Genomic DNA, 16788 nt, shown 5'->3' on the forward strand with positions numbered 1-16788 from the left:
GCGCCATGATTGCCGTCTTCCATCAGCCCATTCACTCACTCACTCACTCACTTCCATCAGGTCACATTCACTCATTGCTTTGCCACCTTGGAAAGATGCTTTAACGTGACCGTGCGCAGCTCTGAGTGTGCAGAGGCCCCAACAGCAAAGCTGCTGCACATCTCATGTATTTACAGCTCAGTAAGGTTGGCAGGTACAAAGCAGTGCAGAAAAAGTTACTTTTTAATAGAGGGTCCCCAGGCAGCTTTATAAGAAGTTTGGGTATCTTCCCAAGCCGCTACTCCTGTGGAGTAATATAGAAAGTGTCCTAAATAAGGGACAACTTATTTGGAAAGACACAGGAGCAGAAGCAGGTGGGGCTGAAGACAGGGGAGACGGAGCAAGGCGGATCAGAGAGCGACAGAGGGAACGGATAAACACTGGGAGTCCCGGGGTTGTGACTTGGCTCAGAACAACCAACCCCTCCTCTGTTACCCCACCTCACCAGTAAGGCGATAACGACAGCGGTATTTACCCTGCAGCCTTTGATAGATGCTAGCACATCACTTTTTAGTGGAAAAGTTATGCAGCATCCAGCAATCTTCCATTTACTCCAACCTGGCACCCATTTGGGACCTTGATTGAGGCACACGCCTGGCTTTTCGAGCTGGGAGATCCCACTCAACTCCATAAGGCAGTGACCCCTCTCTATGTGACATTGAGAACACGCATACTTTTTTTCCAGCTTTATTTTAAGCAGGTTCTTGCATAAAACGCTGGGGCCAAATCCCATTCTGAGTAACACCCGTTAAGGCCCCAAAGAAGGCAAAAACCTGGCTCCCTGCGTTCACACTTGTCAGGTTTTCACAATGAGGGAACTAATTTTCCCATGTCACAGGGCCGAATGTTTATGACCCTGTGGCTCTGAGCGCTCCGGAAATGCTGACTGATGACATACAGCACAGGCACCACAGAAGAAACGCTGCATTTCTCAGCCTTCTGCTAAAATGATTAATAAACCATCTTTTCTCATTCACGAGCTGACTATAGGGGAAGAAGGAGCTGGATTAAAAGATGACAAGAAATTAAATTGTCTTGCAAAAGTTCTTGCTGATGCAGCCAAGGGAACGGGGAGAGCTGTCTCCAGCGCTCTGATAAATCGCCCTGTGCATTTCGATTGGAAATGGACTGGGGTATAATTAGCAAGTGAATTCTCTGCTGTCAGCACAGAAAGGGGGAGCGGGGGGGGGAAGAGTTCATTTTAAAACCAAAGCCAGGACTTCAGATGCCCAGTGACATGTTATAAACTGCGCCTGAAGCCCACAGAGCGTAGACTCACAGGGAGATTCCCCCCACTGTAGTCTGTGCCTTATCTCGGGCATTTCCATAGCAAGAGCTGCAGCTCAAATAAGTGTTTGTGGCGCGATGGGATTAAATTAGCTGCTAGACCTGTGATCGCTCCTTTTGCAACAGGAGGCAGCAGTACACAGCAGCGATGGGCTCCCTCCGGAGAAGGAAAGCCAGCAAGGAGCTTGCATGCTCCCCAGCTGTATTTCAGAGTTATTTGCAAATGCCTCTGCCCATAAAATATGTAGATTATATGTATGTGTGTGAAAATACCTGCCCAAGGACACGGAGCTGGTGGAGCGGGGCCGGAGGGGGCCCCGGAGATGCTGGGAGGGCCGGAGCCCCTCTGCTGGGGGGACAGGGGGGAGAGGTGGGGGGTCAGCCTGGAGAAGAGAAGGCTGCGGGGAGCCCTCCGAGCCCCTTCCAGTGCCTAAAGGGGCTCCGGGAGAGCTGGGGAGGGACTCTGGGTCAGGGAGGGGAGCCGTGGGACGAGGGGGGGCGGTTTGGCACCGGCAGAGGGCAGATTTAGGGGAGACAGCGGGGGGAAATTCTTCCCCGTGAGGGCGGTGAGCCCCCGGCGCAGGGTGCCCCGAGGAGCTGTGGCTGCCCCATCCCTGGAGGGGTTCAAGGCCGGGTTGGACGGGGCTGGGGGCAACCTGGGCTGGGGGGAGGTGGCCCTGCCCGGGGCAGGGGGTGGCACTTGGGGGGGGCTTGAAGGTCCCTTCCAGCCCAAACCGTTCTGTGGTTCACATGGGCAGAAACACTCGCCTTGCTCTCACATCTGTGACTGTCGCTTGCTGTCGGTGTCCTGTAAGTTGGAGCGTATGAACTTGGTTTCACGGGTCAGTCGGAGGCTTTGCTCAGCCCCAAAACTAACGGGCAATCTGTGGAAACCAGGCTCCACTGCCACGACTAATGTCACCCGGCTCCATGCCGGTGACAGCACGGGTGGCACAGCCCCTCCATGGGGCACTGAAAAGTGCCAATGAGAGTATTAAGAAGTGCCAGGAGGGCAGCTGGCTCACGGGAGGCTGTGCGTCCCCCTGCTCAGCAGAAAAGGGGCCACGAAGAAGCGTCAGGCGGAGAACAGGAAAGCACAGGGCGAGAGAAAAGCCTGGCTTACATTGCCTCCCGGCGGAGGAAGGCTACAGTGTGCCGCACAGCAGCGGCTGCCAAGGTTTTCCTGCCAGTAAGGGGACTCGTGAGCTACTTCCAAGGAGAATCATACACTCACCATTTCAAACCACCACTTGTGGACATCTCTGTGGGCTCTGGAGAGCTGCAGCCCATCGCATCATCCTGCTCCTGGCTTCTGCTCGTGGTTCATGCTCGTATTCTGCAGCTTCAACCTCAAGTTGCTTACGCATCCCTTGGCTGCTGCCGCAACAGCCTCGGGAACATCAAGCGCTGCTACAGCAGATGAAGGCGACTGCACAGTCCGTGCCTCAGCCCACAGGCACCACCGTGGTGACACAGGTCACCATCAGTACCCCGAGGACACCCCCTCCATAGCTCTGGGATGCTCTGGCTTTGGCCTTCGTATTTGTGAAATTTGCCGGGGTTTCCAGACACTGATGGGTTTTACTTTGCTTTGAGCTGCGAACTAAGTTGCTTCTTAGAGATGCATTAAGGAAATAGTAAAATAAAACTGATCTAGCACTGAAAGCCGCAGTGCCCATGCCAGAAAACATCAAGATACGAGGATGCATCTTTGATCTCTGACTATTTGCAATAAAAAGTGCAATTTCCTTGACAGCCAGAGAGAAAATAAGAGCAAGCACCACTTCAGTGAAGGCCCCTGAGGCATGGAGGCAGTTGGAAGAGAAAAGCAGCGGTGCCAAAAGCATTTCTGTTTCTCTGTCACCATACAGCACAGCGGCCAGTTGGCCATTGGTACCACCAGATCCCACTGCTCCACCAGGCTGCACTACTCCCACCAAGAGAAGAGTGCTAAGAATCAGAGGTGAGTAGCACCAAATAAATAATTTTGTGAAAAATTACTATATTAGAGCAAAAATCAAGCGTGCAAGCTCCTTTTACTTCCTGGTGGGCGGCACTGAAATCTAGACGAGCCCATGATCGCGGAACTTAGGAGGAAGATACTCTCCTGCAGCCTTTGGACTTTCTTCCCATGCAGTGCTTGGGACATCAAGGGCGTGATGGGGACGCTGCAGCATTAGAGACAGCTACAGGCACCTTCTAGTGTAACGCGAGGAACATCTGGGAGATCCTAGGCACGTTTTTTTCCAGTTGGCATTCTGGGTTTTTCCTCTGCTCACCGGAATCAAGGAGAGTAAGACCGGTTCTGCCATGAAAAGGGCCAATGCCACACAACCAACCGCTCCCTTTCGGGTGCGAGTCAAGCAGAAGTCAGCCAAATGCTCTGTCACCATTACAGAAGAGATTCTGAGGTGAGGTTTATCAGGAAATGGGTGTGAACAACTAAAGGACAGTTTTCTTTTCCCTGCTGGGAAACGCAGGCAAATCGGAGCCCCTCCTTACCTCTTCCTTCTGGTGCCTGCCGTGACAGCCACAGCGCAAGGACAAAACCCGCTCAAAACCACCAAGTTAGAAAAGCAGCATCATCCAAAAAACTCCGTTTGAAGCTGGACTCCGGGCTGCAACAGCTTTCAGATGAGATGAGGCACGGGTGCTTCTCACTTTTGGCTCACAGAACTTCGCATATCATGTGTCAGAGCGGACTCGTGAAACCCAACCGCTGCAGCTAAACACCGTGCTTTTTATAGGACAGCTTTTCACAGAAATACCACGGGGAAGTAATTATTACACCGTCAGTGTGACCTTTTGTAAGTTATCTTGGCTACGCACACACCCGTCCACCGCAGAGAGATACCAGGCTTCACTTCACAACTGCACTAACGTTGTGTCCTAAGGCAAGGAGAACTCGCCCCATAAAAGCTTTAGGTGCGCGCTGTCCCCTCACTGGCCTTCGGTTGGGGGAGCGCCACGCCAGCCTATGGGTGGGCTCCAAAATTATCCGCCACCGTCACGCAGAGCGGGGCACCCCGGCATCACACCGGCCATCCTCGCGCATTAAAAATAAGCTCTCAGCCCCGATGGTCCAGCATTGCCCGAGACTCAGAACAGCACAACTGGCTCCAAAAGGCTCAACTCCTGCCCTCGCTATGCTTACAGTCTAGCGGAGACTTTGATTTTCATTTTCCATGTCTCAGGAGGTCAGAGAAACGACGGACTGAAGTTTAAAAACAAAGAAAAACCCGCCATCACCAGCTTCTCCTTATTAATCTCATTTTCCCCCTTATTCTGCTGTCTTTCCCCTTCCTGCAGGGTTTTTTTTTTGTTGTTGTTGTTGGATTCTTTTTTCGCTCCAATAAAATAAACCTTCGGAGTCCATCAGTCCCTACAGTATTAGTCTCCGGTGCTACCCTCCCCAAAAAAACACACCAAAATCCCTATTACTTTTGGCAGCAGCTTGCTTCAGGAATTCCAACCAGTCAGCAAGGCATGACCTCTCATTCCTGGAACCGCACGGCCTATCTTTGATCAAGTTGTGTGTTCTCACTCGTCCCACGTTTGATCCCTTTCAAATAGTTCCTAGGTGTCTCTTCCTTCCTCCCACCCAACGCACAGTAAGTCTAGAACAAATCTCACATGCCTCAAAAAAAAAAAAAAAAACAAAACCAAAAACCCCACACAACACAAAACCCCCACAAACACACACTCTCGGGAAAAAAAAAAAAAAAAAAAGTTTGATGAAACCAGCGATGAACCTTCAAAGGCAGTTTCAGACTATGATTTAGAAGGAGGCAGGGGGTCTTCGCAAACTGAAAAGAGGGATATGGCCACATTTAAGCTAAACACGCCGTAGGTTGTGGATTGCGAATTAAAAACCAAGCAATCCCGTGGTGAACCCGGGAACATCCAGCTCTGCACACAATGATAAAGTTATACTTAAAGTCTTCTAAGCAGCTTTGGGAAACGAACGTGTAATCAGGTAACACCACACCCTTCGCTGCAGCATCTTGTTTAGGACACAAAGCAGTGAGTGGAAAACAGCACGACGTGGTTCCTGCCTCCGTGCGGTTACACACAGCTTTGTGTTTCCAAATAAAACTAGAAAGTAATGTCACGCGGAATACCGAACAGCCTAAACTGCTCTTTTTTGTGTTGCGTGTTCTGTATACACCATTTACGTCTCCCCCTCTCCCTTCACCTTTGTTGCTGGGAGGGCTGTTATAATCCTCCTCCTATCTCTTCTGCCTCATTGATTCACCATTTCTTTTCAAATCTCACTGAAGACAGCGCTCTTTCCAGGCTAGTTTCTATGACTCCTAATTTCCTGTTCTCCCGTCTGTTACAGCCAGCTGGAAACAAGTAGAAATCCAAGGGTCCCAAGTCCCTCGGGAAGAGAAAGCGCATTGAAGAATTCCAGGCAACCTGCCTGCCTCCATTCCCGACGGGTGCTGGCCATCGCTCAGAAACGAGCTCCATTAAAGGTTCGGGACTTATTTTTTTTTTTTTTCCTCCTCCTTGCACTAATCCGTTGCTATTTACCTTTGGGAAATGGGGCAGAGCCGCATTTGTACGTTCAGTTACCATTAATCAGCAGAGACCATTTTTATACAGAAAGCGTTGACATCCTCCGGGTAGTCAGGATATTCTGCTTGGGACAAACTGGTCAAATCTTTGATAGACTTTGATAGACTTTCCATCGGTGCTGCTGTATGACAGTTGTTTAGTATTGAGACCGTTTCGGCAGTTAGGCTAAACTTAAATAAGCCATTTAAAATAGTGAAAATCCCCTATTTCACTATTTAAAATAGTGGAAAAAAAAAAGATGATCCTCTCTATAAGGAGACGGTAAAGCATCGAGAGTCTGCTGGCAGCGACGTAAAGTCTGCCTGCGCTGCAGGTACTTACACGAAAGCGCTTGTCGGCGCGGGATCGCGCCGCTGACACGCGGCTCAACGAGCAGCCGGCAGAAGGCTGAGGTCAGGCCGGCGTCCAGATCCCTCAGGGAAGAACGTGTACAGCTTATTAAAGGCCCAATTGGGCATGAAAGCCAACTGCAGTTCTTTCAGGAGCCAAGCGCCATCTCGCCCACTACAAAGATTCATTCACACCCAAACGCAGCACAGTCAATTCCTTACACACACCCCGGTCAAATCAGACTGGTACTAATCCCACTTTTTGGCAGCGTGAGCTTTCAAGATTTCCTCCTTTCCCCCTCCCTTTGTTAATAAAAGCAGATCTTGGCGTGTATTTAATTGTAAAATTAGCTTTGCACGAAGCAGGACTCGTGCGCTTCCCGCTTTGGGGATGTTCAGGAAAGCGGAGAAGGTCTACGCTGGTTCTGTCCCAGCTCCAGCACTCCCAGTAAGAGCTTTCCAGGCGCTCACTGCTACGGCCTTCCTCCAGCTACGGCTCATTCGCCACCTGCTTCCACTGCCGTGCGTACACACAGTGTGTACCTCTATCCCGATAACAGCATTTTCCAGGGAAAGTAAAAGTAACTAGAAGTCTTCTTTGGCAATAAAAATGAAATTATGCCTTCTCTTAGCCCTACCACGTGGTACGCCTCAACAGCGTGACATTTCCCCAAACCAGCCAAGTCTGGTGGCTGCAAACGCTGCACCATGGCTGCAGTCTTACCCCCTGCTCTGGCTGAAAATGACTGCCTCCAGTTCTCTTCACGGTCTTTCTGGAGGCTGTCGCCCCTCCAGACCCACGTGCACGGTCCTGCGAGATGCCCACAGACAACCTACCGCCGAGGCAGATCAGCAGCAGGGCCACCGCGCGGCAAGTGGCAGCGGATGCAAGCGTGAAGGCCAGCATCCCACCGCACACCCGGAGGATGGTGTTCGTCCCAGGGCTTCAGAGGGCGGGGGGGAAGACAGGGAAAAATTCCAAGTCTTTTTTTTTTTTTTTTTTTTCCCTAAAACCCAGGACAACATGTTTATTCAAAAAGTCTCTGGGACACGGAGGTGGGAACCATATTCCAAGACTGTTGTAGTCAATCCAGAAGACCGTCACCTTAACACTGTCACTTCCTGACCACGTTCTGCAAGAAAAGGTCCGTACACGCGTATTTGAGAAACAGTGCCTCCAGTAAGTCGTCTTCTCTGCAAAGCCAGCTGAGGTGATCAGGCAGGAAGCTGATCATCTGACAGAACAGTGGTTTGGTTTGGTTTTGAATAAAACAGCCAACCCCAAAATTATAAATTTAGACAGCATTTCAAATCCTGCCTTCTGTTAGCCTCTCTCTGCTCTCACAGAACCCACTAACTTTGGATTTTGGACTGATGCAGGCACATTCACGCTGTTAAAAGTTTAACCGCGTGAAGGTAAAGGAAACCTGGAGAAGCATTCCCGGTTTCTCAGCCGTGAATATTCTTCTGCCAGCAAAGCCTCTGCCCTCCAGCCGCGGCCTCACCATCAAGGGTGGCAGTTTACAGGGCACGTCAGATGCAGCAAATGGACGCACTCAGAAAGCTAGATCCTACGTGCGCTGATATTAGTTAATACTGCTAATTTCTGATGGTGCTTTGCGAGAGAAAGGCTGCGTTTGAACAGCCTGTTAACACGTTATTTGAGCAGTTGAGTATTAAGGTACAAACCGCACATTAAAACCCAAGGCAAAATACTGATTGCCTTGGAATCCAACCTAAACCTGTCCCAAAGGGATTTCAGCGAGGAGAACGATGGTTTAGTGGGAACATGACTCACTCCGCATTTATGAATAGGCAATGAACTTGTGAATGCCACATGGTATCACTTAGCAGAACACAAACACAACTGCAGCTAGTTACAGCAGCACTCTCCATTTTAGGAAAGGATTAGGTGCTCCTAAGACATCCTCCACAAGCCCAGAACACTTTGAAATTCAGTAACAGACACTTCGGAAAGCGGGGATCTGCTTCTCAGGAAGCAATTCAAACAGATTCCTCTCGGAAGAGGCCTTAAGAAGAATACGACTTGTGAAGCGGGTGGAACACGACCCGAATAAGACTCTCTGGGGAAGCGCTAAGCAGCTCTGTTTGGGAAGCAACGCGTAAAGCTGAAGAGCTTTAGCTCTTTGGAGCACGCTACCGCTGGAACGACTGTTTGTGAAGGCAGTAATACTGAAGTACCAAGGAAATACTTTGCTCGCTGCGGGGTCACGCGCGATTCCCGTTGCACGTAGCATAGTTCTAGATGCTGCTAAATTAAACCAACTTTGCATTGGAAAGAGCAGTCTTTAATAAGAATACTACTCAAAGTACGTTTGTCCTAAATAACGCACCATCCAGCAGTTCCTTAAAAGCATCTTGTCCTTTACCGGTGACAAGTGGTTCTCTAGAAATATTTATGCTTGAGCACATAAAAAGACGTCCCTACTGCTTTAGAAGCAGGTCGCTCTCCGCCTCGGCTCTCCCGCTCAGAAAGCGGCCGCTGCTCAGCGCCGCGCTCGTCTCACTGATCCACAGCTAAATAGAGGAATCCACAGTAAAGTGCCCGTTCTGAGAAAGCGTTCTGCGGTCTGTGTTGTTTAACTTCACCACCGTGGGGGTGTATTTGGAATTCCTATAACAGACAAAGCAGAGGATCCTCCGGAAGGTGCTACGCATCTCGTTGTCCCTGTAAGAGTAGACAATAGCGTTTATCAACGAATTGATCTCTGCCAGCAAAAGGACGTATTTCTCCACGGCCAGAACATTGCAGCTCTTGCAGCCCAAGCCGTCCAGGAGGAGCACAACTTGTCCTGGCGTCCAGCAGATGACAAAAGCACCTGGGGAGAGAAGAACCCCTGTTAGAGAAAAAGCAGGTTCCCGGCCCTGCCCAGTCACTCACCAGAAAGATGCTCAGTGGAATCACCGGTGGTTTATCTTGTGAAAAAAGTTAAATAGGGAAAAAAAAAAAAAACCCAGACCATAGTTTCACTCTCTATTTTTGCTCTGGAGGAAGACCGAGGCTTCAACCAGCGAATATTAAATGGAGGCATTGGGGGGTTTCCCCCCACCCCGTTCACTCAGAACAACACTCCACTTACCTCCCCTCATCCCCATTGTTACATTTACAGAGTGAAGATAAAGTGTCCGTGTTTCCTATTTACATACCAACCCCTCCCAAAAAGGGGAACAGGCAGTAAAATTGGGGAAGAGTCCGAGTGATACATCTTACAATCATAGAGTGGTTTAGGTTGGAAGGGACCTTGAAGATCATTGCCCCGGTTTGAGGTTCACTGATCTAGTTCAGTTCTAGATCATCTTGAACACCACCATCTCCGCTGCCCGTGCAGTTTATGGGGGGCTCAGTTAAGAGGAGTCCTGGGCAACCCTTTGGGCAGTGCCATGAAGTCACTGTCCCACAGCTCTATGCTGAGCAGAAAAGAGCCAAGCGATGGACTGGCCAACACCAGGACTGAGCTGGACAGACTCCACCACTGATTCAGTCGGGCCGAGACTACGTTCTTGCCACCACCTGCAAAGCTCTTTGGCAAAAGGATAATTGCTGTTTTGCATGACGGAGTGGGAGGTGCCTGCGGCTCCTAAAGCCCTTTTTATGGTCATGATTTTAAAGCTGACGTAAATGGAGCACTCGCCCATCGGTTGGTGCTCCTGGAGGTCAGGCGTGAAGTTGTATCTTAAAGCGCAGGAGCTGTACCCTGCCGTGTCTTCTGGGAAAGGGTGGAAGAGAACAAGGCTTGCTGGGAACTTCGCAATTACACCCTTTGCTGAAAAAAACATCTGCCGGGGAAGAACGGCAGCCAGAGGAGCTGCACCAAAACCGAAAGGCTGAATTCAAAGCTGTCATTGAGTGAAATGCTGCCCTGGTGAAGAGTCAAAGCAACACTTGGGAGGGATCTCCTGGGTTTCTGGGAGTGTTCCCCGACGATTTCAGGCCACTGCATCGTGTCACCCTTATTTAGGCGACTCATGCTCCCAGGTGGTCAGCACAGCAGCCACCACATCTGGGCCGGGCAGTTTTCCCTGCGCTTGCTGACGTGACTTTGCCTCCTTTAAATTTAGGAAATATACAAAACTAATTCCTGGCTGTCATGAAGGAAGCTCCCATAGTTCTACCCTCAGCCTACAGGAGAAGGACCTCTTTGTTTAGTGGTGTAACTTTTGTTTGGCCGGGTTTTCAGCATCTCTCAGATTCTCTAGAGACTGGCTCCCAGCAGCACAAAGTAAAGCCAGAGGAATATTAAAAATGAGGGGGGGAAACCAAAAAGAGGTACCTAAGGTTTTGCCTGCAAATCCAGATGGTTTCCTTGCTCCTTAATGAAAGCTAAAGTATTCAGAAAGCAGCCTGAGCTCTTAATAATCTAACACAGCATGGTCACTAACGACTCTGCCCCGCGGTTGGGTCATCATCGCATCCTGTGTCACTCAGCTGGTCTGTGGGAAAATTTGCTTCTTGCTTCCAAGTGTACCTTGGACTCATTATTGGTTTCCAGGTCGGCTCCTAGACCTGTTCTTAATGCCCGGGACCTGCGGGATTATCAACCGCGGCTCCCTCGCCTCGCAATGAAGTGGCACAGACAGCTCCTACCGCACCCTCTGCTTCCTCGCACGCTCACCAGCGGCTACGCCCTCTGATGCATAAGGCGCAAAGCATTCCTCTGTGCAGAGTCCAAGTTTGCAGAAGGCTGGGGAACGAGGGTGGAGAAGGCATTACACCAGGGCTTTCACAGGGAGGGGAAAAAAAAAAAAAAAACCAACCCTCTGCAGTCTCAATTTTCTGTACGCTGAGTCTGAGTGGAAAGGTATTTTCCCCCCCGAATTGAGCAATTCCCTCCCTTGTTCCCTCCTGTGCGGAACGGACTGCTGCTTCTCTCCAACGCTGCCCCGCAGAGGAAGGGAAACGCTCTTGGGATACAAGAGTCCCAAATGCCTGATGAACTCCTCATTCTCCCTCACCTTTCCGCACTCCATCCCTCCTCAGACCAGTCCCAACTCCCTGTGGAACCGCAGCAGCAATTCTGAGCCTCCTCTGATCTAAGATTTTCCTCTCTCAAGGCAGCAGACAAAGGGCAGGGCAGGGCGAGCCAGGAGGGGGGACACCAAGAGGAAAGGGATCTCCCAAAACAAGGCGATGCACCAAGCGTGAGTTGCTTTTCCCTTCTTGGCCAGCGTCCCCATCCTGCCGACCCTCTTCCAGTTGACATTGTGAAGCCCCAGAAAACGAAGCAGTCCTGCTGACACCACGGGGTGACCCTCCGATGCTGTCCAGGAGGGAAGGGGGAACAAAACAACTTCTCTCTCCACTCTGGGCTGTGCAAAATACATGAAGTAAATCATTCCTCAGCCCCCGCTGACCCTCTGGGCGGTAATGAACTCCCAGCTGTGCACGAGAGATGGAGAGATTGCGAGGCAGGGAAGACGACATCAGGAGGAAAGGCAGGAACAGGCAGAAAACTCCGGTTTCAGCGCTCACAAGTCACAACAGGACCCGGCAAGCCGGTGTGCCCCCGAGCAGGGACACACCAAGCAGCCCGACAGCCCCCCCACGCTGCTCTCCCCCTGCCCGGCCCGCTCCGCCAGCGGGAGTTCGCAAGGGAGTAGTCTTTGTTCGCAGCTACGAGGTTTCCCTGACGGAGCAAATTCTGCGCTTATCAGGAAAGATTTGCGAGCAAGGGGTTGCGACCACAAGCCCGGAGTCGAGCTGCAGAAGATGTGAGCGCACTGATTTATTTCACTTTAAAAGAAAGGTGGCTAGCCCGTTAAAGCACGAGGCAAAAGCAGATTAAAGAAATCATGAAGCGATAGGCTGTTGGAAGCACCAGCCTCTGCTGCTAGGTGCCCAGCACTGGGCAGAAACAGCACACGTCCGAATAAATATGCCGGAGAGGCAGAGCCTCAGCACCAGCCGCTTCCAGTCACTGCTCTGCTCCTATTTGCACTACGGACTGTGGATGCGGACAGACTGACGGGGCAGTTAGCACCCTGCTGGAGATCCCCTACTCACGGAGAGCAGCTCCAACTAAGAGCTGAGACTTCCCAGGGATGGATTTACCTGAGCAGATCGAGACCTGGTCCTGAGCTGCTCAAAAAAAAAAAAAAAATCTAAACAGAGTTCAGTGCTTTGTTCCAGTAAACAGTAAGGAATTTGGATGCAACTCCCTCATTCTTTCCCCACTGCCGTGTAACATCTGCCCCAAACCTCTCTCCATCCTCTAATAAAGGAAGCACCAAGTGCTGCTTCTTGATTAAGGCCTGATTATAGCTCCTAGTTCCATGCGGCTCTTCTGTGGAGGCAGCAAACTAGAGTTGAGCTCATAAGAGCTGCTTCTTTGCCCAAAGCACCTGCGCTTTCAGGACTCGGGTATTACCACGTCACACCAGTAACAGTCCCTCTTGTCCCTGCTAACCAGAGGAGTGGCCATGTCAGAGAGGAAGAGGTGCAGGAGCTTGTCTTCCCTCTGTCTGCCGGGTCGCTCCGGTTACAGCTCACACACAATTCCGGCAGAGTCCTAAAACCGTCGAGTTCCTCAGCAGCCAAACCAAACCATCACCCCAGGATCTTCAGAGACCAGGGAAGCAGAAAGTCTCTTCCCAGTCCTCCCTGTTGTCCCAAACACGTTCCCCTCTCCAGCCCCACACAACCCAGGATGGAGGATCAAAGAATGGACTACAGGGAGTGGACTTACTTAGGATAATAGTGACCGTCTTGACGAGGCTGATCATGGTCTCCTTGTAGCGGGGGTGGAAGCTAGTGTGCTTGGACATCCGTGTCATCTTCCTCTTGACATAGATGAAGATGTGCGTGTAGACAACCACCATGATCAGGAAGATGACCAGGTTGGAGATGGCCCAGAAGGTCAGGTAGCTCCTGCTGTAGAGCGGTGCCATGCTGGAGCACTTCTCCAGGGCACAGAGACAGTGCCAACCATAGGACGGGATGAGCCCCAAGAGCAGGGCCGTGACCCAAATACAGAAGATTAGGATCATCACACGTTGGTTGGACATTTTGCTGTGTAACTGCATAGTGAAGACAGTCTGGTGCCTTTCTACAGCGATTGCCAGCAGGTTCACCACAGAGGCTGTCAAGCTGGTGTCCAGCAGGCTCTGGCGGATGAACCAGGTCTTCAGGGAGAGCTCTGCTGTCCTGGGCCCCGTGTGGAACATGAGAAACATGTACGCGATGCCAGCAAAGAGGTCGGCAGCTGCCAAGTTCCCCAGCAGGTAGTAGATGGGGTAGTGGAAACGCCGGTTGATGATGATAGCGGTGATGACCAGCAAGTTGGTCAGGAGCACGATGACACTCACTGTCAGGCCCAGGGCAACCACCAGGACATCCTTCGTCCTCCAGTACGTGGTCAGCTCTTTGCGGCTGTTGTTGTAGAAGAACCCCACGGTCTCATTGTAGAAACAGTGCTTCATCGCTGCTGTCCTAAAGAGGGACAAGAGTGTCATTAGCTTGTGCCTACACACACAACTATTACAAGCTGGAGAGATGCTGAGCCTTACGATAATGCCCTTGACACAGATAGAGGCGGGGAGGAGCCCGAAACACACAGAAACCACCACACGAGCAACAGGAAAACGCTTCTGTACTCGAGACAGAGCTACACATCTCACAGGCCGAGTCCTCATCTGTCCTCAAAGCCGTACTGCGGATGCAGCAAGACCTTGAACGTTCATGGGAGGAGATAAGGTTTGCCAGATCTGATAAGAGATTCTCCCTGTCGGGCCCACGCAGATTCATGGGGATGACAGGCAAAACTATTTTTGTTGTCCCAGATGTCCTGCTTCAGAAATGTAAAAACAAAGCAGCAGCACAGAAGGTTTATCAGTCAATCGCAGAACAACGCTCTGATGAAGACTCTGAGCCTCTGCAGCTGTCGCAGCCCCCAGGACTGCTGCTTCTGGGTCAGTGAGCACACACCTCTCATCTTTCCCAAGTAGTTTTATTACTTAAAGGCCGACGTAACGCACAGCCGCTTCCGAACGCTGCTCTCTGCGCGGCGCTTACCCATCCTTCCGAAAGAGGGGAGTACTCCCCAAACTGTGCTGAGAGGCAAAGAGCACGTAGAGCCGGGCAGAAACAAACTCCTTGGCCCTGAAAAGTAAGCAGCGGCAAGAAGCCCACGCGTACGACCATGGGGCTGGATCTCTGGAAGAGCGGCATCGCCTGGAACCCCCGCGGCACTTGAGCTACACAGCAGTGTGTGGGTCGGCACCCAGAGCATCACCGGATAAGTCACCCGCGCAACGAGGGAACCGACTCCCTTCTTCCCTCCCAGGTCTGGAACGAGGCTGCGATTCAAAACTTATTGAAATTGGTAGAAAATCCTTGGTAGGAAAAGAGGTTTAAGTCTCAAGAAGGGCTTTCCCCATGTCTCTGACGCACTGGGCATTACTGGGAGCAAGACCAGACAAGCCATTCGCCTGGATCGTAACGTTAAGTGCTAATTTGCAAAGCCCATAGACCTCTCTGGTAATTAACTTCCTGTCCTGCAGACAGCCGAGCACGAAGCAGCAGGTTAAGTTAAAGGGTGCTTTACCTTCCAGAGTCAGAATTTAAACCCGATAATCGACACTTGTGTTACTTGTTCGTAAAATAAATGAAAACATGAAAAAAAAAAAAAATACAGCACCATGCACAACCCCGAGGGATGAGAAGCAGCCCGATCATTACACCCCACGGCAGATGTTCGTGTTCCTTTCCTAACCAAGAGCTTGGAAATCTCAAGTCAGGGCTGGCTGCGGTCCCTGCTGGGATGGGCAAACCCAGCTTGGAGCCTCCTTCCTTGCGGCACCGAGGTGCTGAAAAATGACACAGTTTTTCCTTACCCTGCTGCGCTCCGCGCATGAAGTCACTGGTTCTCCCTGTCCTCTCGCGAGCTCAACCATCATTTCAGAGAGCGCTTAACGAAGAGCGCGCGGCAAGAACGCGCTCCTCTTCAGAGAGGGAGAAACCCCAAAGTGCCTGACTCACGATTCACTTTAATCACCCCCGAAACCGAAAGACAGCTCAGGGGCCCTAATTAGTTGCACCTTCCTCCACTCTCGAGGCAGCAGAGGGTTTTTCCGGCACCGCTCTGTTCTGCGGGACGCTTCAGCAGGAGCTCTGGGCATAGCAGCCAGGCTGCTGTGAGCGAGAGGGAGGCGAGATTATCGCAGGCAGGCCGGTTTATTATCACCGGCACCGCACCCACCTCTGCCCGCACACATCCCCGGTTGTGCAAACAAGGAAACCCGGTCGTACCTGCAGCTGAACTTCTGCTCTCCGCCGTGCAATGGGCTCTGTATCAGCCTGCTTCGGCGTATGGCTGTATTTACCGTCGGGGGAGAAAGCCATGCAACTCAACCTTAAGATCTGCTGAACGGGGAAATAATTATTTTTACAAGTATTGGTGGGGGAAAAAAAAAGGAAAAGGAGGCAGAGGAGGAATCAACCTGCCCCAGGGGACGGAGTCGCGGGCTGGTGCTGTATAACAAGTCCATCTTCCCTCTCTTTTCAGGTGATGGGATGTCCGTAGATCCAGAGCCGTAGAGCTGTTCGGGGGAGCGGTGTGGTCCAAACACAGCGCAGGGGATGGAAGCAACCGAAGGGGTTCTGCAGAGATGCCGCGTGGTGGGTAAGTGGGGAGGATTTGGGCTTGAACAGCGGAAAGCGATGGAAGGAGGAGGAAGGGAGGGAAGCCTGGGAACAGGAGGGACACAACCGCTGTGGATCGGGTAGATGACCACCTGCACAGGGGGTACCAAATCCAAGGCTGGGCCGCTCTTATGCGAAAGAGTTTCCTCTAAACGTTTTCAAAAGCTTTCATCCCAAATCTAAGAGGAAATCGCTGCTGAAGTTCGACTAGTCGTTTCACGTTTTTAAGATTAGACAGGCGGATGCCCAGGGAAGACGGTGGGGAAGGAGAGAGACCAAAATGGCACGGGCGGACCCCGTACACCACCCAGCCACGTGAACAAGCAGGTGTCAAAGGTCTTTAATCCCATTCACATTTTCACTGTGGAGTAGCGTGTGTTCCTCCCCCCCCCCCCCATTATCAAATTTATCTGATGCAATGAAGATCATAATGGAACAGACACTCGCCTGTGCATAGCGTAGCACAGAGACAGCTCGCACTGCGCTTTAGTTTTTAAGAAACGTTAAAACACTACAGTGAAATGATGCGTTGATGGATGTAGGTCTTATTCTCAGTAGTTTTTGAGCTGGCACCAAGACAAATTAAACCCAGAGAAGACTAGCTTTAAAATTGCCACTAAATTACAGAGACCAATCTTATTTTGCTGCAAATATTAAAGATTCCCCAGCTATGCCAGGCCCCATAAACTTCCTCCGTAAGACTGCGCGCTCACTGGCAAATGCTGAGCTTTTCTCAAAGCGTTATACAAGTACTGGTTCAATGGCATGTTTACTGGGGGAGGGGATTAGAGCTGCGTAACCCCACAAAGGCGCCGTGTTCTGCCTGTGTTATACCCGAATTTAGGGCAACAGCCCCTCAGCGTTAATCCTAATGACAGCGTCTGAAATGCTGCT

The 16788-nt window shown here is 51.1% G+C and overlaps 2 protein-coding genes across 3 annotated transcripts in view; both read right to left on the reverse strand.

The window, feature by feature from the left end:
- UBL5 (ubiquitin like 5) overlaps positions 1-16788 on the reverse strand; it is a 114875-nt gene that overhangs the window by 95841 nt on the left and 2246 nt on the right. The window lies entirely within an intron of this gene.
- LPAR2 (lysophosphatidic acid receptor 2) lies at positions 8536-15578 on the reverse strand. Of its 2 annotated transcripts, XM_082496679.1 has the most exons (3): positions 15502-15578; positions 12941-13683; positions 8536-9076 (listed from the first exon to the last, which is right to left on the reverse strand). In XM_082496679.1, exons 2-3 carry the CDS (start codon positions 13671-13673, stop codon positions 8775-8777), a joined length of 1035 nt encoding a protein of 344 aa, XP_082352805.1. In that variant the 5' UTR covers positions 13674-13683; positions 15502-15578; the 3' UTR covers positions 8536-8774. The 2 variants fall into 2 exon arrangements, with proteins under 2 accessions (XP_082352805.1, XP_082352804.1); XM_082496678.1 differs by lacking the exon at positions 15502-15578 and having other exon boundaries at positions 12941-13867.

The sequence above is a fragment of the Vanellus vanellus genome (assembly GCF_965231255.1).
Source record: "Vanellus vanellus genome assembly, chromosome: 30".
Taxonomy (NCBI): domain Eukaryota; kingdom Metazoa; phylum Chordata; class Aves; order Charadriiformes; family Charadriidae; genus Vanellus; species Vanellus vanellus.

Coding starts and splice junctions, on each gene's coding strand:
- LPAR2 (XM_082496678.1), bottom strand. CDS start 13,706: ATGACACTCTTGTCCCTCTTTAGGACAGCAGCGATGAAGCACTGTTTC. Junction 9,077..12,940: donor GACGGTCACTATTATCCTAA/GTAAGTCCACTC, acceptor TTCTCTCCCCAG/GTGCTTTTGTCATCTGCTGG.